Genomic DNA, 18,871 nt, shown 5'->3' with positions numbered 1-18,871 from the left:
TCAAATAATTATGTCAATCGATGCAGAAAAAAATAGGACAAAAAACACACTATAGTAAATCTATTCATGAGAAAAACTCTCAACAAATTAGGAACAGAGAGGAACTTCCTCACTTTGATAAAGAGCATCTACAAAAAACCTATAGCTAACAATATATGTAATGATGAAAGTCGAATACTTTAGGAACAAGGCAAGAATATCTTCTCCTACCATTCTTATTTTGCATCGTTCTGGAAGTTCTCGCTTTTTCAATTTTGCAACTTAGAAATTCACACATGAAACCTATATGTGCATGTTGACCAATGTCAACCAGTAAAATTTAATATAAAAAAACCACATTCAAACCTGAAAAAAAATTAAGCAAGAAAAAGCACACAGACTAGAAAACAAGAAATAAAACTGCCCCCATTTGCAGATGACATGATAGTCTACCTTGAAATCCTAAAAGAATCTATAAACTCCAACACCGTAAGTTCACCAAATATTCAATATACAAGGCAGCATATAAGATCAATATACAAAAATAAACAGCATTTCTATATACAAACAATGAACATTTGAAAACCAAAATTAAGAAAGAACTCCATTTACAATCACCTCTAATCCCTCCAAAAATAACAAAAACATGTTCAGATTCTATATGTTTAAAATTATAAAATGATGATGAAAGTAATCAATTTAAGATCTAAGTAAAGGAAGACATACTACTCTGTTTCCCCGAAAATAAGACAGTGTCTTATATTAATTTTTGTTCCCAAAGATGCACTAGGTCTTATTTTCAAGGGATGTCTTATTTTTCCATGAAGAAGAATACAGTACACATTTATTGTTAAATGAAAATAAAGGAAATTTATTACCCGTATACGGTACGGTAGTACGGTAGTTGTCAACACAAACCAGACAAACTGTGAATCCTACAGTATCAAGAATTTACTCATTTATTCAATGACAATCATGTCATCATCTTCTGGAACATCATCATAACAATCCGATTCCTGAATTTCCTGGTGAATTTCTTGTGACTCCATTTCTTTCAGATTAGTGGACCAAATTCCTCATGTTTAGCCTAGGGGGGCCTTATTTTCAGGGGGGATGCCTTATATTTCACTCAGAAGGAAACCTGTAAGTAGATCTTACTTTCGAAGGATGTCTTATTTTCGGGAAACACGGTATGTTCATTGTAAAAGTGTTAAGTTTCCCCATCATAGGTTTAATGATCGATAGGTTTAATGCAATTCTATCAAAACTCCAGCAAGTTTTTTTATAGTTACAAACTTATTCTAAAGTTTATACAGGAAGGCACAGACCTTGGCATAACTAAAACTATCTTGACAAAGAAGTGAATGGAGAAATCATCCTTCTCAATATTAAGTTCTACTGTGTATCTATAATAATCAATATTGTGTGATAGGGGCAGAGGAATAGACACAAAGATCAATGGGGAAAAAAAACAAAAAACCGGAATAGACCCACAAAAGTACAGACTACTGATTTTCAACAAAGTTGCAAAAGCAACTCAATGTAAGAGCAAATAGTGTTGAAACAATGATATACACAGGCAAGAAATCTCACATCTTATACATAAGTTAACTTATGCCGTGGCTGGGTGCTCATTTGGTTGGAGTGTCATCCCATACACCTAAAGGTTGCATGTTCGAATCCCAGTCAGGCACATACCTAGGTTGCAAGTTTGATCCCCAGTCAGGGCATGCCCAGAAGACAACCAACTGATGTTTCTCTTTGTCTCTCCCCTCCAGTCCCTCTCCTTTTCCCTCTAAAAATTAATAAAAATGTATCCTCAGGTGAGAATTAATTTAAAAAAAATTAATTTAAAATGAATCACAAACTTAAATGTAAAATAAAACTAGAATGTTTAGAGAAAATATTTGAGAATCTAGGGCTAGGCAAAGAATTCTTAAAACTTAACACAATTAAAGCAAAATTTGATAAAATAGATATTATTAGAATTCAAAATTTGTTTTGTAAAAGTCCTGTAAAGAGAAAAAAACACACACACCACAGAATAAAGAAATTATAAATCCCCATCTAACAAAGGCCTTGCATCTGAAATATCTACTTGTATAAGGAACTCTCAGAATTACAACAGTAAAAAAAACAAAAAAAAAAATTAGAAAATGGGCAAAAGACATTTGCCAAAGAAGATGTACAAATGGTAAATATACACATGAAAAGATGTTCAACATCATTAGCCATTAGGAAAATGCAAGTTAAAACCACAATGAGATATCACTACATATCCACCAGAATAACTAAAATAAAAATAGTGATAATACCAAATGTTGGTGAAGATACAGAGATCATACATAAACTGATGATGGAAATGTAAAATGATATTTGTACTCTGGAAAATTGTTTGGCAATTTCTTAAAAAACTAAACATGCAATTACCATTTTACTCTTGGGCACTTACTGCAGAGAAATAAAGTTTGTCCACACAAACTGTACATGAGTGTTCATAGCACCTTTATTTGTAATAGCAAAAAGCTGGAAATAACTCAGATGTCCTTCAACTAATGAATGATTAAACAAACTAGGTATATCCATATCACAAACACTACTCAATAGCACAAAGAAACTAACTATTGGTACACGCAACAACTCGGATGGATGAGAAAGTCAACCCCAAAAGCTTACATTCTGTATGATTCCATTTATATACGTATCTTTGAAATGAGAGCATTTTAGAAATGAAGAGTACGTAATGGTTGCAGGAGCTAGGCACAGGGAGGAGGAGTGACTGTGGCTAAGAAAAGCATCAGGAGGGATCTATTCCGTGGTGGCTTATATCACTGTATCCAAGTCAAATCCTGGTCTTAAATGTCTAGTATACTTTGTACAATGTTATCATTAAGGTAAAAAGTATAAAGAACACAGTCTCTCTGTATTATTTCTTAAAAGTTTAATTAAAAATACATTTATTGTATAACCATTAAATAAACGGAGGTTAGACTAGATCAGTGGTTTCAGGTCTTTAGCAGAGCATAGAAGGAGGGTTCAGGGAGGGCAAGAGAAAAGCCAAGTGGATGGGGCATAAGGACCTCCATTTCCTGCTCTGCTCCCCTTTCCACCAGAGCAACTGCTTTAACCAGTTTAATATCAATCCTGAACACTGTGCTTGAAGAAAGAGTTATGGTTAGAAAGTGGTAATACCTGCAACGGTGTGAAAGTGCCAAGGGCCTGTGGAGTCCATACGCCCCTACAAAGAATAGGTTTCTACTTAGAACACAGAACTCTGAGGACTTTAACTGCTTCGTTGATGAAGCTGGTTGGGAGGATAAAGGAATCTAACTCCTCTTTCCTTTCCGATCAGATGAATGGTGTGTGATGCACTTAGAAGACCTCTGATATCCGTATGCAAAATGTTTGCATGTAGAGCTCAGATCTGATTCAGAAACTACCAAGATAAGTTCTCACAGTTTCCAAGTCTCTGTAGAACTGCCACTTTGGTAGTAGCAAAAGACATCTTGTCATCCTGTCTAAGAAAGAAGGGGCATGGCAAATAAAATAGGTTTATACTCGTTGGCAATTCGCAATTTGCTCACAATATGTGTCAAATACACAATATATATGTATATAACTAACTAAAACATACAAGACATGCATAATGACCTGACAGGGAGGGCCATATGAGGAAAGGGGACTAGAAGCAGGCAGCTCAGTGCTCTGCACAATAAGGCAGAGGGAGGGCGGGCCTTATGATTAGGAGGCAGATCCCATACCCTAACTCTCAAAGCCTCTGTTTCCATGGAGATGATTCCCAGTGATCAGATTTCCCCCCTTTGCTATTTACTAAGAGCTTGGGCCCAGCACTAAGCACTCTGCGCTGACATCTCATTTCATTCTCAGAACAACAGCTGAAATAGTACTATTGTGTCCCTCCTTTCACAGTAATCAAAAAACAAAACACCCACCCACATAGGACCTAGCAACAAAGGTATCTAAAAAAGTAAGTAAACATTATTACTATTTCTCTCTCAGTATTGCTGAGGCAAGGAAATGCCCTAATGTGCATGAACAGCTTAATACAAATTACTAAAATTCTGCAGTACACACACACACACACACACACACACACACACACACACACAAATATGTGTGTGTGTGTGTGTATATATATATATATATATATATATATATATATATAAGCTGAACTGACAAAAAAAGGTATAATTTTTATTCATTCACAAATGGTTATTGTGTTGAAGGCTGTCATTTTTTGTTTTTAACTCTAACCTGATTTGCTTTTGATTTGAGAAGGAGAGGGCAATGGATCCGTTGCCTCCCATGTGTGCCCCAACGGGGGATTGAAATCACAACCTAGGCATGTGCCCTGACCAGGAATTGAACCCGTGACCCTTTGTTGCAGGGGATGATGCTCCAACTAACTGAGCCACATCAGCCAGGATGCTGCTCGTTTTTTTATTTGACAATCTAAAGGGAAAAAGGTCAGTGTGTCTGACTAAACAGTCAATTATTGCATGTTTTAAAAATTCCTGTGGCACACTGATTGAAAATTGCTGGTCTACATGCAAAATAGACCTAGGGCTTGCTCTCAAGGAGATCACACACTAACAGGAGAAACCAACTCTAAAAAGTTAATCATAAAATACCCACTTATTACATTTTTAAAAATGTGGGGTGGGGCAGGGAAGTCTTCTCCGAGGAGCCGGCATTTAAATGGAAACTGAAAGAACGGGAGCTGGCTCTGTGAGGCAGCCGGGGAGAGCATGCTTGGCAGCGGGAAGAACTCTGAAGAGGGAGAAGCATGGCACCATGGCTAAGACACACGGGCAAGTGCCACAGGATGAAGCTGGCTTAGGCACAGGCTTTAGGCCTCATCCAGGATTTTGTTCTTTATCCTCAGAGAAATGAAAATTCACTGAAGGGTTTTCAGCCCCCCCTCCCCCCCAATTAAAAAATACTTAACACTGTATCAATATAACATTTAAGTGTACAGTTCAGTAGTATTTAAGCACATTCACATTATTGCGGAATCCACCAACAACCACCATGTTCAGTACTCTTCATCTTGCAAAACGAAAACTCTGTACCCATTAAACTCCCTATTCTGTCCTTGCCCAGCCCCTGGCAATGATTACATTACTTTCTGTCTCTATGAATCTGACTACTCTAGGTATCTGATATACCGTATTTTTCGGACCATAAGACGCACCAGTTTTTAGAGAAGGGAAATGAAGAAAAAAAGATTCTGAAACAAATAGCGTCCTAAAATATTTTATGTGCATTAAAACCCAACATCACAGTCATAAACACATGTAATCAACCCTGTAAAGTAAACAGCAGCATTTAGAACCATTTTAGAGCCGGGCAAGCACACAGACCACACAGAGCCGGGCAAGTAAAAAAACTTTTTTTTTTAAAGTATATGTGTAGGCTATTTTTGGACCATAAGACGCAGGGACTTTCCCCCCCCCACTTCTGGGGGGAAAAAAGTGTGTCTTATGGTCCGAAAAATACGGTAAGTGGAATCATACAATATTGGGTGGCTTATGACTCATTTATTTCACTTAGCCTAATGTCCTCAAGGTTCATGCTGAAATCCTCCTTCCTTTTTAAAGATGAATAATATTCCATTGTACATATATACCACATTTTGTTTTTCCACTCACCTGTCCTAGGTACTCATAGGTACTTATGTTGCTTCCACCTTTTGACTCTTGTGAATAATGCTTCTCTAAACATAGGTGTACAGATATGTCTTTAAGAGCCTGCTTTCAGCTCTACCAAGGGCATGCCCAGAAGTGGAACTACTGGATCATACAGTAACCACTTTCTATAGTGGCTGCATCATTTTACATTTTCACCAATAGAGTACAAGGTTTCCAATTTCTCCCCATTATCACTAATATTTGTTATTTCCTGATTAAAAAAAAAATAGTAGCCATCCTAATGTGTGAAGGATTTCACTGAAGGATTTCAAACAAGGGTTTTTAACCATGCTTTGATTTATATTTTAAAAAGGCTGGTCTGACTGCTGTGTGGTAAACCGACTTCTGGGAGATGGTAAGCAGGAATGGAAGTTGGGCTCTCCTCACATGGAGGTTGTATGGGAGGGGAGGAGATAAAAAGGAGTAGCCAGAATGATGGAGGTAGGTGGTATGGAAGTCTGAGAGGAGTACAGAAGATTCAAAATGGTTATTGCTGATTAGGTACAACTAAATGCAACAGGGTTTCTAGGCAGTTCTGATGACTGTCAATTATAGTGATACCAGGCTTCCTCCAAAATCCCAAAGGAAGTCAATGAAAATGGGGAAAAAGTCCCTAAATGGAATAAAGTGGAAGTAAATAGGACCAATTATATATTAAACAGATAATTTCATTATACTGGAAAAACATGCATTAACTTAAGTACCTTTTAAACATAATACTCTTGACTTTACACATCCTCAGTGGGATACCCACAAAGGACAAAAGACCTGGGAAGAAATCATATCTGAAACTTCATTTAGATTTGTTCTTGGTGGGTACTGATGTAGCAGTTCAGAAACTATTTGTGTATACTTTAGGATCAAACAAATAAGTAAATATATTGGTGGTGTTGGGCACTAGAGTTCTCACCACAGGAGGGAGATAGATATAAGGATGGAATAAGAATCCCATGGAGTTAGATAAAAAGTAGAAGTATCAGCTTGAAATTTAAGACAAACAAACTTTAAGGAAAAAGCTGCCTACCTCTATTTTCTAAGACCTGGAAGCAATGACATCCTTAGTCTTAATGAACATACTCAGGGTGAAGATTTTTGTTTTTAAATACTATTCTCTATGAACAGAAATCATGGTTCCTTAGAAAAATGGCTAATTTCAAGGCAGGGGCAAGGAAAGTGCAAGATGAGACTAGAACCTCTTATTGTGCCAGAAAGTATGAAAACACTCAACGAAGGATGAGGACATGTCAAAAGGATAAAGGAGCAGCTTGAAGAGGTTCCTACTGTCAACTCTGGAACAACTTGAGCATTCAAAGAATTACAGAAATGGACTATAACTCTGAAAAAACAATCAAAAAACAATAACAACAACAAAAAACCATAAGTCTACAATGATATATATATATTTTAATCTTACCTTTTAAAAAAATATATATTTTATTGATATTTTACAGAGAGGAAGAGAGAGGGATAGAGAGCTAGAAACATTGATGAGAATCATCCAGCAGATGCCTCTTGCACACCCCCTACTGGGGATGTGCCCACAACCAAGGTATATGCCCTTGACTGGAATCGAACCCGGGACCTTTCAGTCCGCAGGCCAACGCTCTATCCACTGAGCCAAACTGGTTTTGGCTATACTGATATTTTAAAAATTAAAAATAAAGGGGTCAAGAAGAATAGAAAATATTTTTAAAAAAACGCTAACTAATAAATATAGAAAGAATAATAAAAATTACTATTTTGTAATTGTCCTATATAATAAAGAGGTAACATGCAAATTGACCCTCATGCCTTCACAAGATGGCTGCCTATAACCAGGCTGGCAGGGGGTTAGTGAGGGACAACCAAACAACTGAATAAGCAGGCTGCGTGGGGCAACCAGGCTGGCAGGAGGGGGAAATTAGGGGCAACCAGGTTGGCAGAGGGGGGCAGTTGGGGGTGACCAGGCCTGGAAGGGAGGCAGTAATAGCCAACCAGGCCAGCGGAGGGGGCGGAGGGGAGAAAGGGCAGTGAGGGGTAAGTAAGCCCTGGGGGGGTGGGGGGGGTGGGCAGTTGGGGGCAACCTGGCCGGCAGTGGATGGCAGTTAGGAGCGATCAGGCCAGCATGCAAAGGCAGTGAGGGGCAATCAGGCCAGCAGTTAGGGGCAACCAGGCAGATGAGTGATTAGGAGCCAGCAGTCTAGGATTGTGAGAGGGATGTCTGACTGCCAGTTTAGGCCCGATCCCCGGTATTGGGCCTAAACCGGCAGTCAGACATCCCCCAAGGGGTCCCGAATTGGAGAGGGTGCAGGCTGGGATGAAGGCCTTTCCCCCTGCCCCCACACACAGATTTTGTGCACTGGGCCTCTAGTCACAATAATAATAGATTCAGGCAAGAATCTTCGATAGATGCTAAAACCACTGGGTGAAAGACCAGTGGGAAGCAGATTATTCAGTCTGCTAGTATAATCCCACAGATCACTTATTAAACACAAGAAAAAACACATGCCTTAATTGTAGAGAAAACTGGAATATAGTATCATAACGAAGTGAACAATTGAACAAAATCAACTATGAGACAGATATCACATGCCTGATGTAAAACACTAAGAACACAGCCTCACCCCTGAAGTATTCTTGTGGAAAATGTTCAACCTACATCGAACGATGAGGAAACAATCTGATCAATCCAATCCTGAGGAAAAAAATCTGAACATTTTACACAACTGACCTCAAGTCTTTAAAAATACCAACGCCACATACACACACACACACACACACACACACACACACACACAAAGTACAAAAAACTGACTAGGTTAAAGGTAGTTAAAGAGACATGAAAATAAATGCAAGGTGTGATCTTGTTTGTATAGGAAAAAACCCTCAAACCCCAAAACAAAAGACTAGCTAGCAGCTAGCTAAAAAGGACATTGCAGTGCTGACTGCAGAAATGTGAACATGAGCTATGTAGTAAATGATACGAATGTATCAATGTTACAGCTCCTGAGGGTGATGAACTGTAATAAGGTTATAGGAGAATGCCCTTTTAAAGAGATAAATACTGAAATATTTAGGAGTTAAGGTCCACAAAGTCTGGAAATAATTCTCAGATGGTTCAAGAACAAAAAAGCATCTAAATGTTAAGCAAATATGGCAAAATGTTAAAAACATTTGGTGAATCTAGTTGATGGGTATATGAGTGTTCACTGTAATATTTTTGCAACCATCTTTTCTGTAGGGTTGTAAATTTAAAAATAAAAAATTAAGAGAATGAGAAGACAAGATTAGGAAAAAATATTTGCAAAACACATACTATATGATAAAACACTGTTATCCAAAATATATAAAGGATTGAAACCCAACAATAGAAAACAATGTAAAAATTGCCTGAAGACTGAAGAGCCTCTCCAAAGAATATATACTGATGGTAAATAAGCATATGAAAAGATGCTTAACATCATATGTCATTAGGTAACTGCACATTAAAACAAATAATGAGATACTACTATACATCTATTAAAATGGCCAAAATCTGAACTACTAACACCAACAAATGCTAACTAGAATGTGGGACAACAGGAATTCTCATTCATTGCTTCTGGGAATGCAAACTAGTACAGTTGCTTTGGAAAACAGTTGGGCAGTTTCTTATAAATCTAAACATACTCCAACACCACCAAGGGTGAACTCTAAAGTAAACTATGGAACTTGGGTGATAATGTGCATTAGTACAGTTTCATCCATTAAAAAAAAACCAAAAAAAAACCACCACCATCTTAGTGAGGAATGCAGATAGTGAAAGAGGCTGTGCATGTGTATGTGTGCCGTGTAGGGGAAGGGGGGGCAGGAAGTACATGGGAACTCTGTACTTGATGTTCAATTTTGCTGTGAACCTGAAACTGCTCTAAAAATAGTCTATTAAATAAATAAGTTGGGCCCTGGATGGTGTGCTCAGTAGTTAAGTGTTTTCCCATGCACTGAATGGTCATAGGTTCTATTCCCGACCTGGTTAGGCAAATTCCCAGGTGAAGCTATCACTTGGAAGTACCTGGGGAAGTCAAGCAGGTTTTCTGAATCGATATAATCATCCAAGTTGAGGGTCAAATCTGACACATGCTGTGAGCCATATTCCTAGAAAAATAAAAATAAAAAGTGAGAGATGGACTATTTCTGGGCTAACGAAACATGTATGTGCACAAGGAGACATAGATAAGGACTGTTTGTAATACAAGAAATGACCTTCTAATGCTTGGGGACTTCTCTGATTTAGGAATATCGTGTTTTGTTTTGTTTCTGAGGCAGAGCCCAGAAAACCTACTTCTTAGGCTCTTCTGCAGCCTGGGCACAGGCGTATAACTGAGGAGCCAAAAAGATGCACAACTTGGACATGGAGGTGGGCAACATGGAAAGCAGGCAGAGCAAGACAGACCTCTCGCTAAGGAGGGGCTCCAGCATCAGTGGCTCATGAGAAGGAGCGCCAGGCTGGCAGTACTGGCCAGTCCCTAGCATCCTTGTGGTGGCCACAGCAGTGGTTTCAACAGCATGGTGTGGAGCACTATCCTGGAGCCCAGATTTAAACCTATTTTCTAGCCCTTCCAATAATTCAAGGAACTATCCCAATTCTTCAACAAACCCTGTCTGTTTACACTAACCTGAGGGGATTTTGTTGTCTGAAACTAAGAACCTTGTCTGATAGAAGATCTAAGTGTTCATCAAAAGAGGAAGGGATGAATAAATTACGGCATTGTGGAATATGGCCTAGTAAATTACTGAATAAGGTACTGTATATCTATATGCATTTCTATGTAAAGACCTCCAAACATACTTTTTCATGAACACACGCAATCAGAACAAAAAGAAAATCACTGCCCTCATGGTGCTCACTGTCCAGCGATAAAATACAAACATAAACCCAAAGCATAAATAAGTACACATTGAGGTACCAGGCAGGAAAATGAAATGATGAAGGAGAGAAGTACACTTTAGATATTTCTGGCAGGTGAGAGTAAGTAGTCAGGACTGAGCTTTTTGAGGGAATGAACTGAAAGAGGGCGCAGGCCCAGAAAAGAAAGGATGAAGGTGTGTGAGCATGTGAGGCACTCACAGAGGAAGAGCTTCCCGGCACAGGACCCAGGAGTTATAAGGCTCCAAGGCAGCAAAAAGAGAGGCTTAGCTAAAGAACTAAAAGTATCCCTCAGGGGCTGCGGTTTTTCCTCCCAGGTTGTCACCGAATGGATTTATCTTAATTAACTTAACCATTCCCCTGTGATGGAAAGCCCCCTGTGCCCCTCCACCACCAGTGGTGAAAATCTTTGAGCACAAAGCTTTTCTATCTTTAGAGTTCTTGCCTCAGAATAAAATTCCAGATGTAGGATCAATGGGTAAAGGCTTCACAAATATTTAGGACTCTTCACCCATACAGTTAAATGGGTTTCACCACATCTACTCTCACCACCAGATCCCTCCTTGTCTCAGACACTCACCAGCGCATTGATGATCATGCTCTTCTCCACAGGGACAGCCTTCACAAGGAGCTTTCTGGACCCATCCTTCGACTCATACCGGAGGACGTACAGGTCTTTATTGCTGTTCCATCCGACAGGCAGCAGTTCTGATTTCTTATCATTGGGCTGCGGCTGAGAAGACACCAGGGTTGAGAGGAGGAAGGTTACAACCTCAGTACACAGCTAGGAATGACTTATAATCTAAGCACATGGCTTGCTTCACAGATGAGGGCACAGAGGTCAGGAGAAAGACAATGTCCAAGGCCCCCCACAAGTCAGAGCTCTGGGACCCCGGTCTCTGGACTCCCGCTCCTGTTGCTCTCATCTCTGCCTGCCTTTGTCACACAGCACTGGAACCTGTCAAGAATCTGCCTTGCTTCAATAATCTCCACACCATCCCTCTGCCAGAAAAAGGCCAACATTTCAAGGAAATCTGTGAAATTCTAAGGTAGTGCTTTTAAAAGTTTGGAATTGGGCTATTCACAACACAAAAGTGTTGACTAAAAAACAGATTCTAATGTGCCCACTCCAGACTTCTGTAGTGGCTTAACAAAAATTATGAACAATTTTCATTCACATGAAATGCAGCATATGTACAAGATAAAAAAGAATTATAAAATGGACACCTATGTATCTGTCACCAGTTTAAGAGATAGAATATCATCAATACTGCTAATGCCTTGAATAGTGTACCCCCAATGAAGCTCTCTTCCTCCCCCTCACAGGTAATTACTACGATTCATCCATGTCAATGCATTTCACTTTAGATGATTCACTATATAGTATTCCATTGCTCTATAGTTCACAGCTATATAGCATACCACTGCATGAATAACATACAAGTTACACTTTCACTTGTTGCTAGATATCTGGAGTGTGTACAGATTATCTGTTTAGCTATTCTAAAACTGCTATGAACATTCCTGTACACATCTCCTGCTACACATGTGGTTAAATTTCCACACAGTATGTCTGGGGGAAGAACTTTTAATTTATAAGATAAAGTGTAACTGTATCTCAAAGAGGTACTGATTTACACTCCCATCAGCAATGTATAAGAGTTTCTGTTGCTATTGTCCAATGTAAATATTTCTGCCAACCTGGAGGGTGAAAAATGCATCACTGAGCGTTCTGCTGTCTTCCTTCCTTTTCTTTTTCAGCAGCCCTCGGACTCTCCTTTTATACACTAGGGTTTGAAAAATGGTTCTCAAACTATTTCTATAGTGACTTCAAGGTGGGGAAAGATTTCTTAAAACAAAACCGACAAAAGAAAAAAAGTGCTGCCTTTGAGACTACTCATAATTTAAAGCTGCTCTTCAACTACAAACACTACAAATAGGCAGCCACAGGTTAGGATGAGGTATTTGCCATGGCTACAAATGAAAAGGATTAATAATTAGCACATAAAGGAAATGCTTGGAAATGAATAAAAGTTGTGAACCCACTTGAAAAACTGGCAAAAGACATGCATAATCAAAGGTAAGGGCAGCTAGCAGTGTATACAGGGTTGCTTACTAGCACTTAGAGAAGCACAGGATGAATTAATGAGATACCAGGTTACACCCATCAGATTGCATATTATCCGTATTTCTACTTTCTGTCAGGTGTTTGTGAGGGTGTGGGAGAATAGGAATCCCTAGACACTGTGTGCTGGGGCCACTTCAACTCTTACAACCACTTTGGAGGGTATTCGGTGCAATGAGGTGAGCTGACATGCCATGACCTCCTGGAAGAAACCCTGTGCACAGAGGCACAGAGGACATGACAAAGAAAGTTCATCACCAAAGCGGAGGGGAAATGAGACATATCCTCACAGAGGAGCAGGATATAGCAGTGAAAAGGAACAAACTACTAGATCTAATTGTAGCATTACAGATAAAAGTAAAAAATACATATATATGACAAAGAAAGGTTAAGAAAAAATGAGATTTACAGATGGGTGATATTGATGCACACATTTTTAAAATGCACATAAACTATATGTTTTTCATGGGTGCGTATTTATACAGCCAAATATGGAGAAAGTGGACTGGGAAGACCTGTATTCATGAGAATATAGTACGAGAGAGTGAGACCAAAGATACAGAACAAGGGCAAAAGACAAAGGTCCAACAACATAGGCCTTACACACCCCACGGACAGCGGGAAGCCAAGAGCGGAGAATTGGGGGCCTCTCCTCTTTGATCACCCCTGGTATTCAGGAATCCAATGGAGGGAGAGGCTCCAAATAAAAGTCAAGATGCTGCAACTGGCATGGTTTAAACCCTGGATGGATGACAAAGAAACTCCCAGGCTTGACGCAGAGAAATGAGAGTGAAGGAAACCAAAAGTGAAACTAATCAAACCACTCTGAGAAAGAGAAACTCCCTGCATCCAAATTGGGTAAGTTCCCTGGAACATGTTTGGCATTGTGGACGGAATATTTATTTTGGAAGCCAAGAATTTGATAATATACCTGTCTTTGTTTTGTTAAGGGCCTTTGAATATATGTCCTCCATCTATAACAACCCATCAGAATTTTTTTTTCTTAGAATATATTGTAGATAACTCAGTCTGGTCACAAGCCCATAACCTCTGGCATCCAGAACAAGAGAGAATCCTGGGCCCAAGTGAGGTGATGCCTCTCACTGCAATGGAACTGAAGTTCCTCAGCCCAAGCGATGCCTTGATATGGGGAAAATAGCCTTGATGTGGGAAAAACAGGTGGGGCAGAGAGAGTGGTATCAGTCCAAATAAGGCATTCAACTGCCCTCCAGGCCCTGACAACAAGTATCAGGCCTCCCAGAAAGCTACAACTGGAAAGCAGCCAAAGTGCAATTGTGTAGTTTACTTCCCTTGGAGGAAAATCTAAGAAAGGGCTGACAGGGTCTGAGAATTGCCCAAAGCCACGGTAAGTCAGGGACAGAGCTGGATTTGGTAGTCAGAGCTTCTGGTTGCCCTGGCAATGGGTGGAGAAGATTTTTCCCATCCAGGACCACCAGATTGGCTCCAAGAAAGGAAATATAGTTGTCCCCTTAGGCAAACTGCTGGGGCTGGATGCATTCTTTAATGGTCTTGAGCTCATCCCAGTGCCTCTGGGCTAAAACGCTCCCAAAGAAATCAAACTGATCATTCTGAGCATTTTCTCTCTTTCATCATAGATTCTCACAACACAAAACAATATTCTCTAACTAAGTCTATGACCATCTCTATCCTTTGCCACCTAAGCCACTTGACACAGCTGTAAAGCTCTTATGAGGCATGGCGCTGACTTCAAGGAAGAAATACAAATTCAAATATTGGCTTTTTACTGAAGCCAGTGAATGCATTGCTCTCCTAATCAAGTATTATGCACACAATTCCCCAGTTCCAAAGGAGTCAAAACCGAAGAGAGAATACAATTTAACTTTTCACTTAATTGCCAATATATTATATAATCAAGAACATACACACTTTGGGGACCTTCCTCTCTCTTTTATCACCCAGAGAAGGGTGGGGAACAGGAGGTGGCTGGATAGGCAACACACACATCCTCTGAGCGTGGCAGACACTACTGGTCGCTGCTGAGTCTTTTGGTCCCAGGCCAGAAAATTAAACCCTCTCTGAAATAAATTACTAGGAAAGATGCCTCAGCTCTGAAGAAGCAGACTCAGCAGAAGTGAGAGGACACATGCAGACAGTTGGAAAAAAAAAGGGCCAAGAGCAGCAAAGATATTCTCTGACGTGCAATATAAGCACCCATCCCCTCAAAGAGCATGCACACTTTAGCACTGGGTAGTCATATGAACAGTGCCATTCCCACTCTCCCTGGCCTCCCCTATGATGTGTGGAGCCGCACCATTTTCTGTATGAACTCAGCGCATAGCACTACGAACAGAGTGGAACTAGATGGACCTTTGGGAATTAAGGATCTCGTTTACTTCCTAAAGTCAGTATTAAAATGAGATCATATTCTTTCTGCACACTTCACCTGAAAATTTTAGAGTCCAGAGTATGTGGCAAAGGAGATGGTGCTGGCTGGAAGGAGGCAATAACCTAAGCCAGTGGTCGGCAAACTCACTAGTCAACAGAGCCAAATATCAACAGTACAACGGTTGAAATTTCTTTTGAGAGCCCAATTTTTTAAACTAAACTTCTAATGCCACTTCTTCAAAATAGACTTGCCCAGGCCATGGTATTTTTGTGGAAGAGCCACACTCAAGGGGCCAAAGAGCCGCATGTGGCTCGTGAGCCGCAGTTTGCCGACCACGGACCTACGCTGTCGAAGTGAATCAGAGTTGCTGACAGGATGTGAGAGGATGAGTGGCAGAAGCAGATCTGCAGTGTTGGCATGTCTTTTTAGCATGGGGAGAAGAGGGAGTCACACAGGCCCTCTGTAACAAACACCTGTTCCTGCGGAGAGAGGTTCTGACAGTGTGTTAGTTAGAGAAGCAGTCGCTAGCTGGCAGGAGATAGGGGAGTGGGGTACATGAGAAGGGGCAGAGAGCAGGGCAGGCATGTTAGATCTGAAAGACGAGAAAAGAAGTGTGGGGGGCAGGGAGCTGAGGGCCACTGAGGGAGTTCCAAAGTCATGACCAAGTCTAACTCCTCTCTCCCATCCCACTGTTCCATGTGTTACCCCACACATCCTGGGAGACTTCCCAGGAAAGATGGGAGTGAAATGATTAGGGGAAGTGAAAGAGTGTTAAAGATTAGAAAGCTGAAGTAGGGCAGGTGAGGAGATGCTGGGCAGACTATACACTGAAAGGGGAAACGTGACTCTTGTGAGTGGGGGCTGTCTCTACCTTGTCCCAAGGTCTGAAGTACGGGGTAAATAGGCCACGAAGAGGCATTTGGGAGGGAGAAATGGCTCTTGCTGCGTGTGTGTGTGTGTGTGTGTGTGTGTGTGTGTGATCGACCCTTCTTTTCCGCAGGCAGCTGTGGGGAGGAAACCTTCTCTGGCCCACATATGCAGGGGGTATGTGTGTACGTGTGTGAGGTGCTTGTTTTCCAGAGTCTGAGCTGGGGACGACAGCAGCGAGTGGTCTGCAAAGGATGGAGGATGTGAGCTCTCTTGGCCCAGGCTGAGGCGTGAAGAAAGGACCCTTGACAAGGGCTGAGTAGGTCCAAGCTCACCCCGACGACACCCGTGCTTGGATCCCGCTATCCGGTGGGAGCCCAGAACAGTATGAGGGCAGTCCCCCGGCCCCGACTGTGTGGGAAGGAACTTAGCAGACACTTCAGGTCGGTGAGGAGTGCGCAGGGGAGCTACACCGTCTGGGTGCCAGGCCCACACAGTCCTGGCCTCGGAGACTGGCAGACTGTGCTGAAAGCAAGTTTCTGACCGTGCGTTTTCAACACAGCTGTGCTGTGAGGTGCTCTGAGCGGAGTTGGGGCAGCAGAGCACCTCCCCGACCGCAGGCTGTACCAATGGCGTCATGAACCCGAGACTTGGGAGAGGGGAAGGTCAGAGCTCTGCACCAGGCCTCCGGTCCTCTGGGTTTGGGCAGAAGACACCTTCGCCCCTCCACCCTAGCTCCGAGCCGGCTCCCTGGCGTACCTGTTCGCCGGCACCCACGCAGTGGTAGCCGCGCATCACCAGCTCCCAGTGCAGGAAGCAGACCAGCGCGTCCTGCGCGCAGGTGATCGTCGGCGCCGCCGACGCGAACAGGACCTCCAAGCCCGCCATGCGTGCCCCCGGCTTCTGCGGGCAGAGGAGAGAGAGAGAGTGCGGTGAGCCGGCCGGCCCGCCGGGTACTGATGACTCCGCACCGATAATCCACTCGCTCTGGCTGCTTCCACCCACCGCCAAAATGGAGACGCCCTCGGGTAAGGGGGCGCGGCTGCCGGAAGTAGCTCTAAAGAGCGGCGCAGCTGCTCCAGCGCGTCCGGGCTGGAAACAGGAGCGAAACACTTGAAAGGTTCCGCCTGGCTGTGATTGCTAAATGGGGGAATATGTTATGAAATATGGCAAAAGTATATTATTAACAGTAATTACCTCAGTCATTTCTTGCTACGTGCCACATTATTTGGAATGCTTCACTACTTCTATTCATTTATTTAATCCTCGTGACACATATAAGGTTGGCTATTACTTATAGCCACGTTTTACAGATGGGTAAACAAAAGTACAAAGGGTTTAATTTGACCAAGATAACACAGCCATACAGTGAGTGTGGCAGAGATGGAATTGGGACTGAGCTGACTGACTCCTAGGATAGCATTTTATTATTTTAAATCCTCACTTGAAGGTGTTCCCGCCCCCCCCCCATTGATTTAAAAAAAATATTTTATTGATTTTGTACAGAGAGGAAGGGAGAGAGATAGAGAGTTAGGAACATCGATGAGAGAGAGTCATCGATCAGCTTCCTCTTGCACACCCCCTACTGGGGATATGCCCGCAACCAAGGTACGTGCCCTTGACCGGAATTGAACCCGGGATCTTTCAGTTCCCAAGCCGACGCTCTATCCATTGAGCCAACCCGGTTTCGGCACCCCTCTCCACCCCACCCCCCACCCCTAGTGATTTTTAAAGAGAGTGGAGGGTAGGAAAGAGGGGGAGAGAGAAAAACATCAACGTGAGAGAGACACGTGGATTGCTTGCATACCCTATGCACCGGGACCAAAGCAGGGAATCAAACCTGCAATCCAGGTATGTGCCCTTGACCGGGAATCAAACCCACTCTTCCATCAATGGGCCAAAGAAACCACTGAGCAACTGCGTGGGCTAGGATAGGATTTATTAAGTGTTTATTGTGTGCTAGATGCTGGGCCAAAACCTTTACATCACCCTAACAACAATTCTGAGGTTTGTTTCATTATCACCTCCATTTTGCAGATGATAAAGCCAGCTCAGAGAATTAAGGCCACTTTCCCCAAGGCCACTTTTCTGCCACAGAGCTGAAATTCTTGATCTACTACTAAACTTCAACAGGTTATTTGCCTGTCTTCTTCATAATTTTTACCACCTATTATTTCTTCAACAGGTTTCTTGAAATCTAGTTTTCCATCCCAGTCAGCAATTGGCTACAAGCCATTATTTCTCATTTTGATGCCTTCACTAGCCTCTGAACTGCCCTCTCCTGAACGTCTGTTCTATGTTCTACAACTATAGATTACATTAGAACATACGCTACGTCACATCCCACACCTCTGCTTGAAACTCGCAGGGCTCCCATCACACTCAAAGGAAAAATAAAGTCCTCCCCATGGCCTGCAGGAACCTGCATGTGATCTGCACCCCCATCTCTCCCTCATCACTTACCTCTCTCCGACATTAGCTACTCTAGCTCTCCCCTCATCACCTGCATTCTTGGTTGCTGTAATCTTGACTCCCATCTTTTCTCACACCCACATTTGCTTCAACAGCAAAGCTAGTGAACTTTACTCTCAAAATATATTCTGAGTTTGACCACCTCCACCTTGATCTGATTCTCTAGCCTCTCATGCTTGGACTATTGCAGGAGCCTCCTCCCCAGCCTCTTTCTTTCACATGTTCTATTCTCCTGGCCTTTCTTTGCATGTACGGCTGTCACTGCCTGCAGTGCTCTTTCTCCAAACATCTGCATGGATCACTCCTTCCTTTTTGGTGACTCCTTTCCTCTTCTCCTTCTAGCCTCAGCAGAGGGCTTCCCTGACACCCATCCAAAACAACCTCTTTCATGCAACCACTTTTTTTTTTCTTTCCTGAAAAGTATTTTTCATAACCTGATACTTCATTAGGTATTTGTTTGCTTG

General features: G+C 41.9%; 1 protein-coding gene across 4 annotated transcripts in view; it reads right to left on the bottom strand.

The window, feature by feature from the left end:
- PSMF1 (proteasome inhibitor subunit 1) overlaps positions 1-16,826 on the bottom strand; it is a 35,189-nt gene extending 18,363 nt beyond the window's left edge. For 3 of the 4 annotated variants that reach the window (XM_036418181.2, XM_036418183.2, XM_036418184.2), the window contains exons 1-3: positions 16,695-16,826; positions 11,156-11,308; positions 9,721-9,803 (exon numbers count right to left, since the gene is read on the bottom strand). In XM_036418181.2, the coding sequence (XP_036274074.1) occupies positions 9,721-9,803; positions 11,156-11,308; positions 16,695-16,823 (365 nt within the window). In that variant the 5' untranslated portion in view covers positions 16,824-16,826. Of the gene's footprint in view, positions 1-9,720; positions 9,804-11,155; positions 11,309-13,969; positions 13,976-16,694 lie in introns of all 4 variants that reach the window. The other variant, XM_036418182.2, reaches the window with a different exon arrangement.
- Between the last annotated feature and the right edge of the window lie 2,045 nt (positions 16,827-18,871).

The sequence above is a fragment of the Pipistrellus kuhlii genome, unplaced genomic scaffold, assembly GCF_014108245.1.
Source record: "Pipistrellus kuhlii isolate mPipKuh1 unplaced genomic scaffold, mPipKuh1.p scaffold_m20_p_6, whole genome shotgun sequence".
Classification (NCBI taxonomy): domain Eukaryota; kingdom Metazoa; phylum Chordata; class Mammalia; order Chiroptera; family Vespertilionidae; genus Pipistrellus; species Pipistrellus kuhlii.
This window is presented reverse-complemented; position numbering and strand designations above follow the sequence as displayed.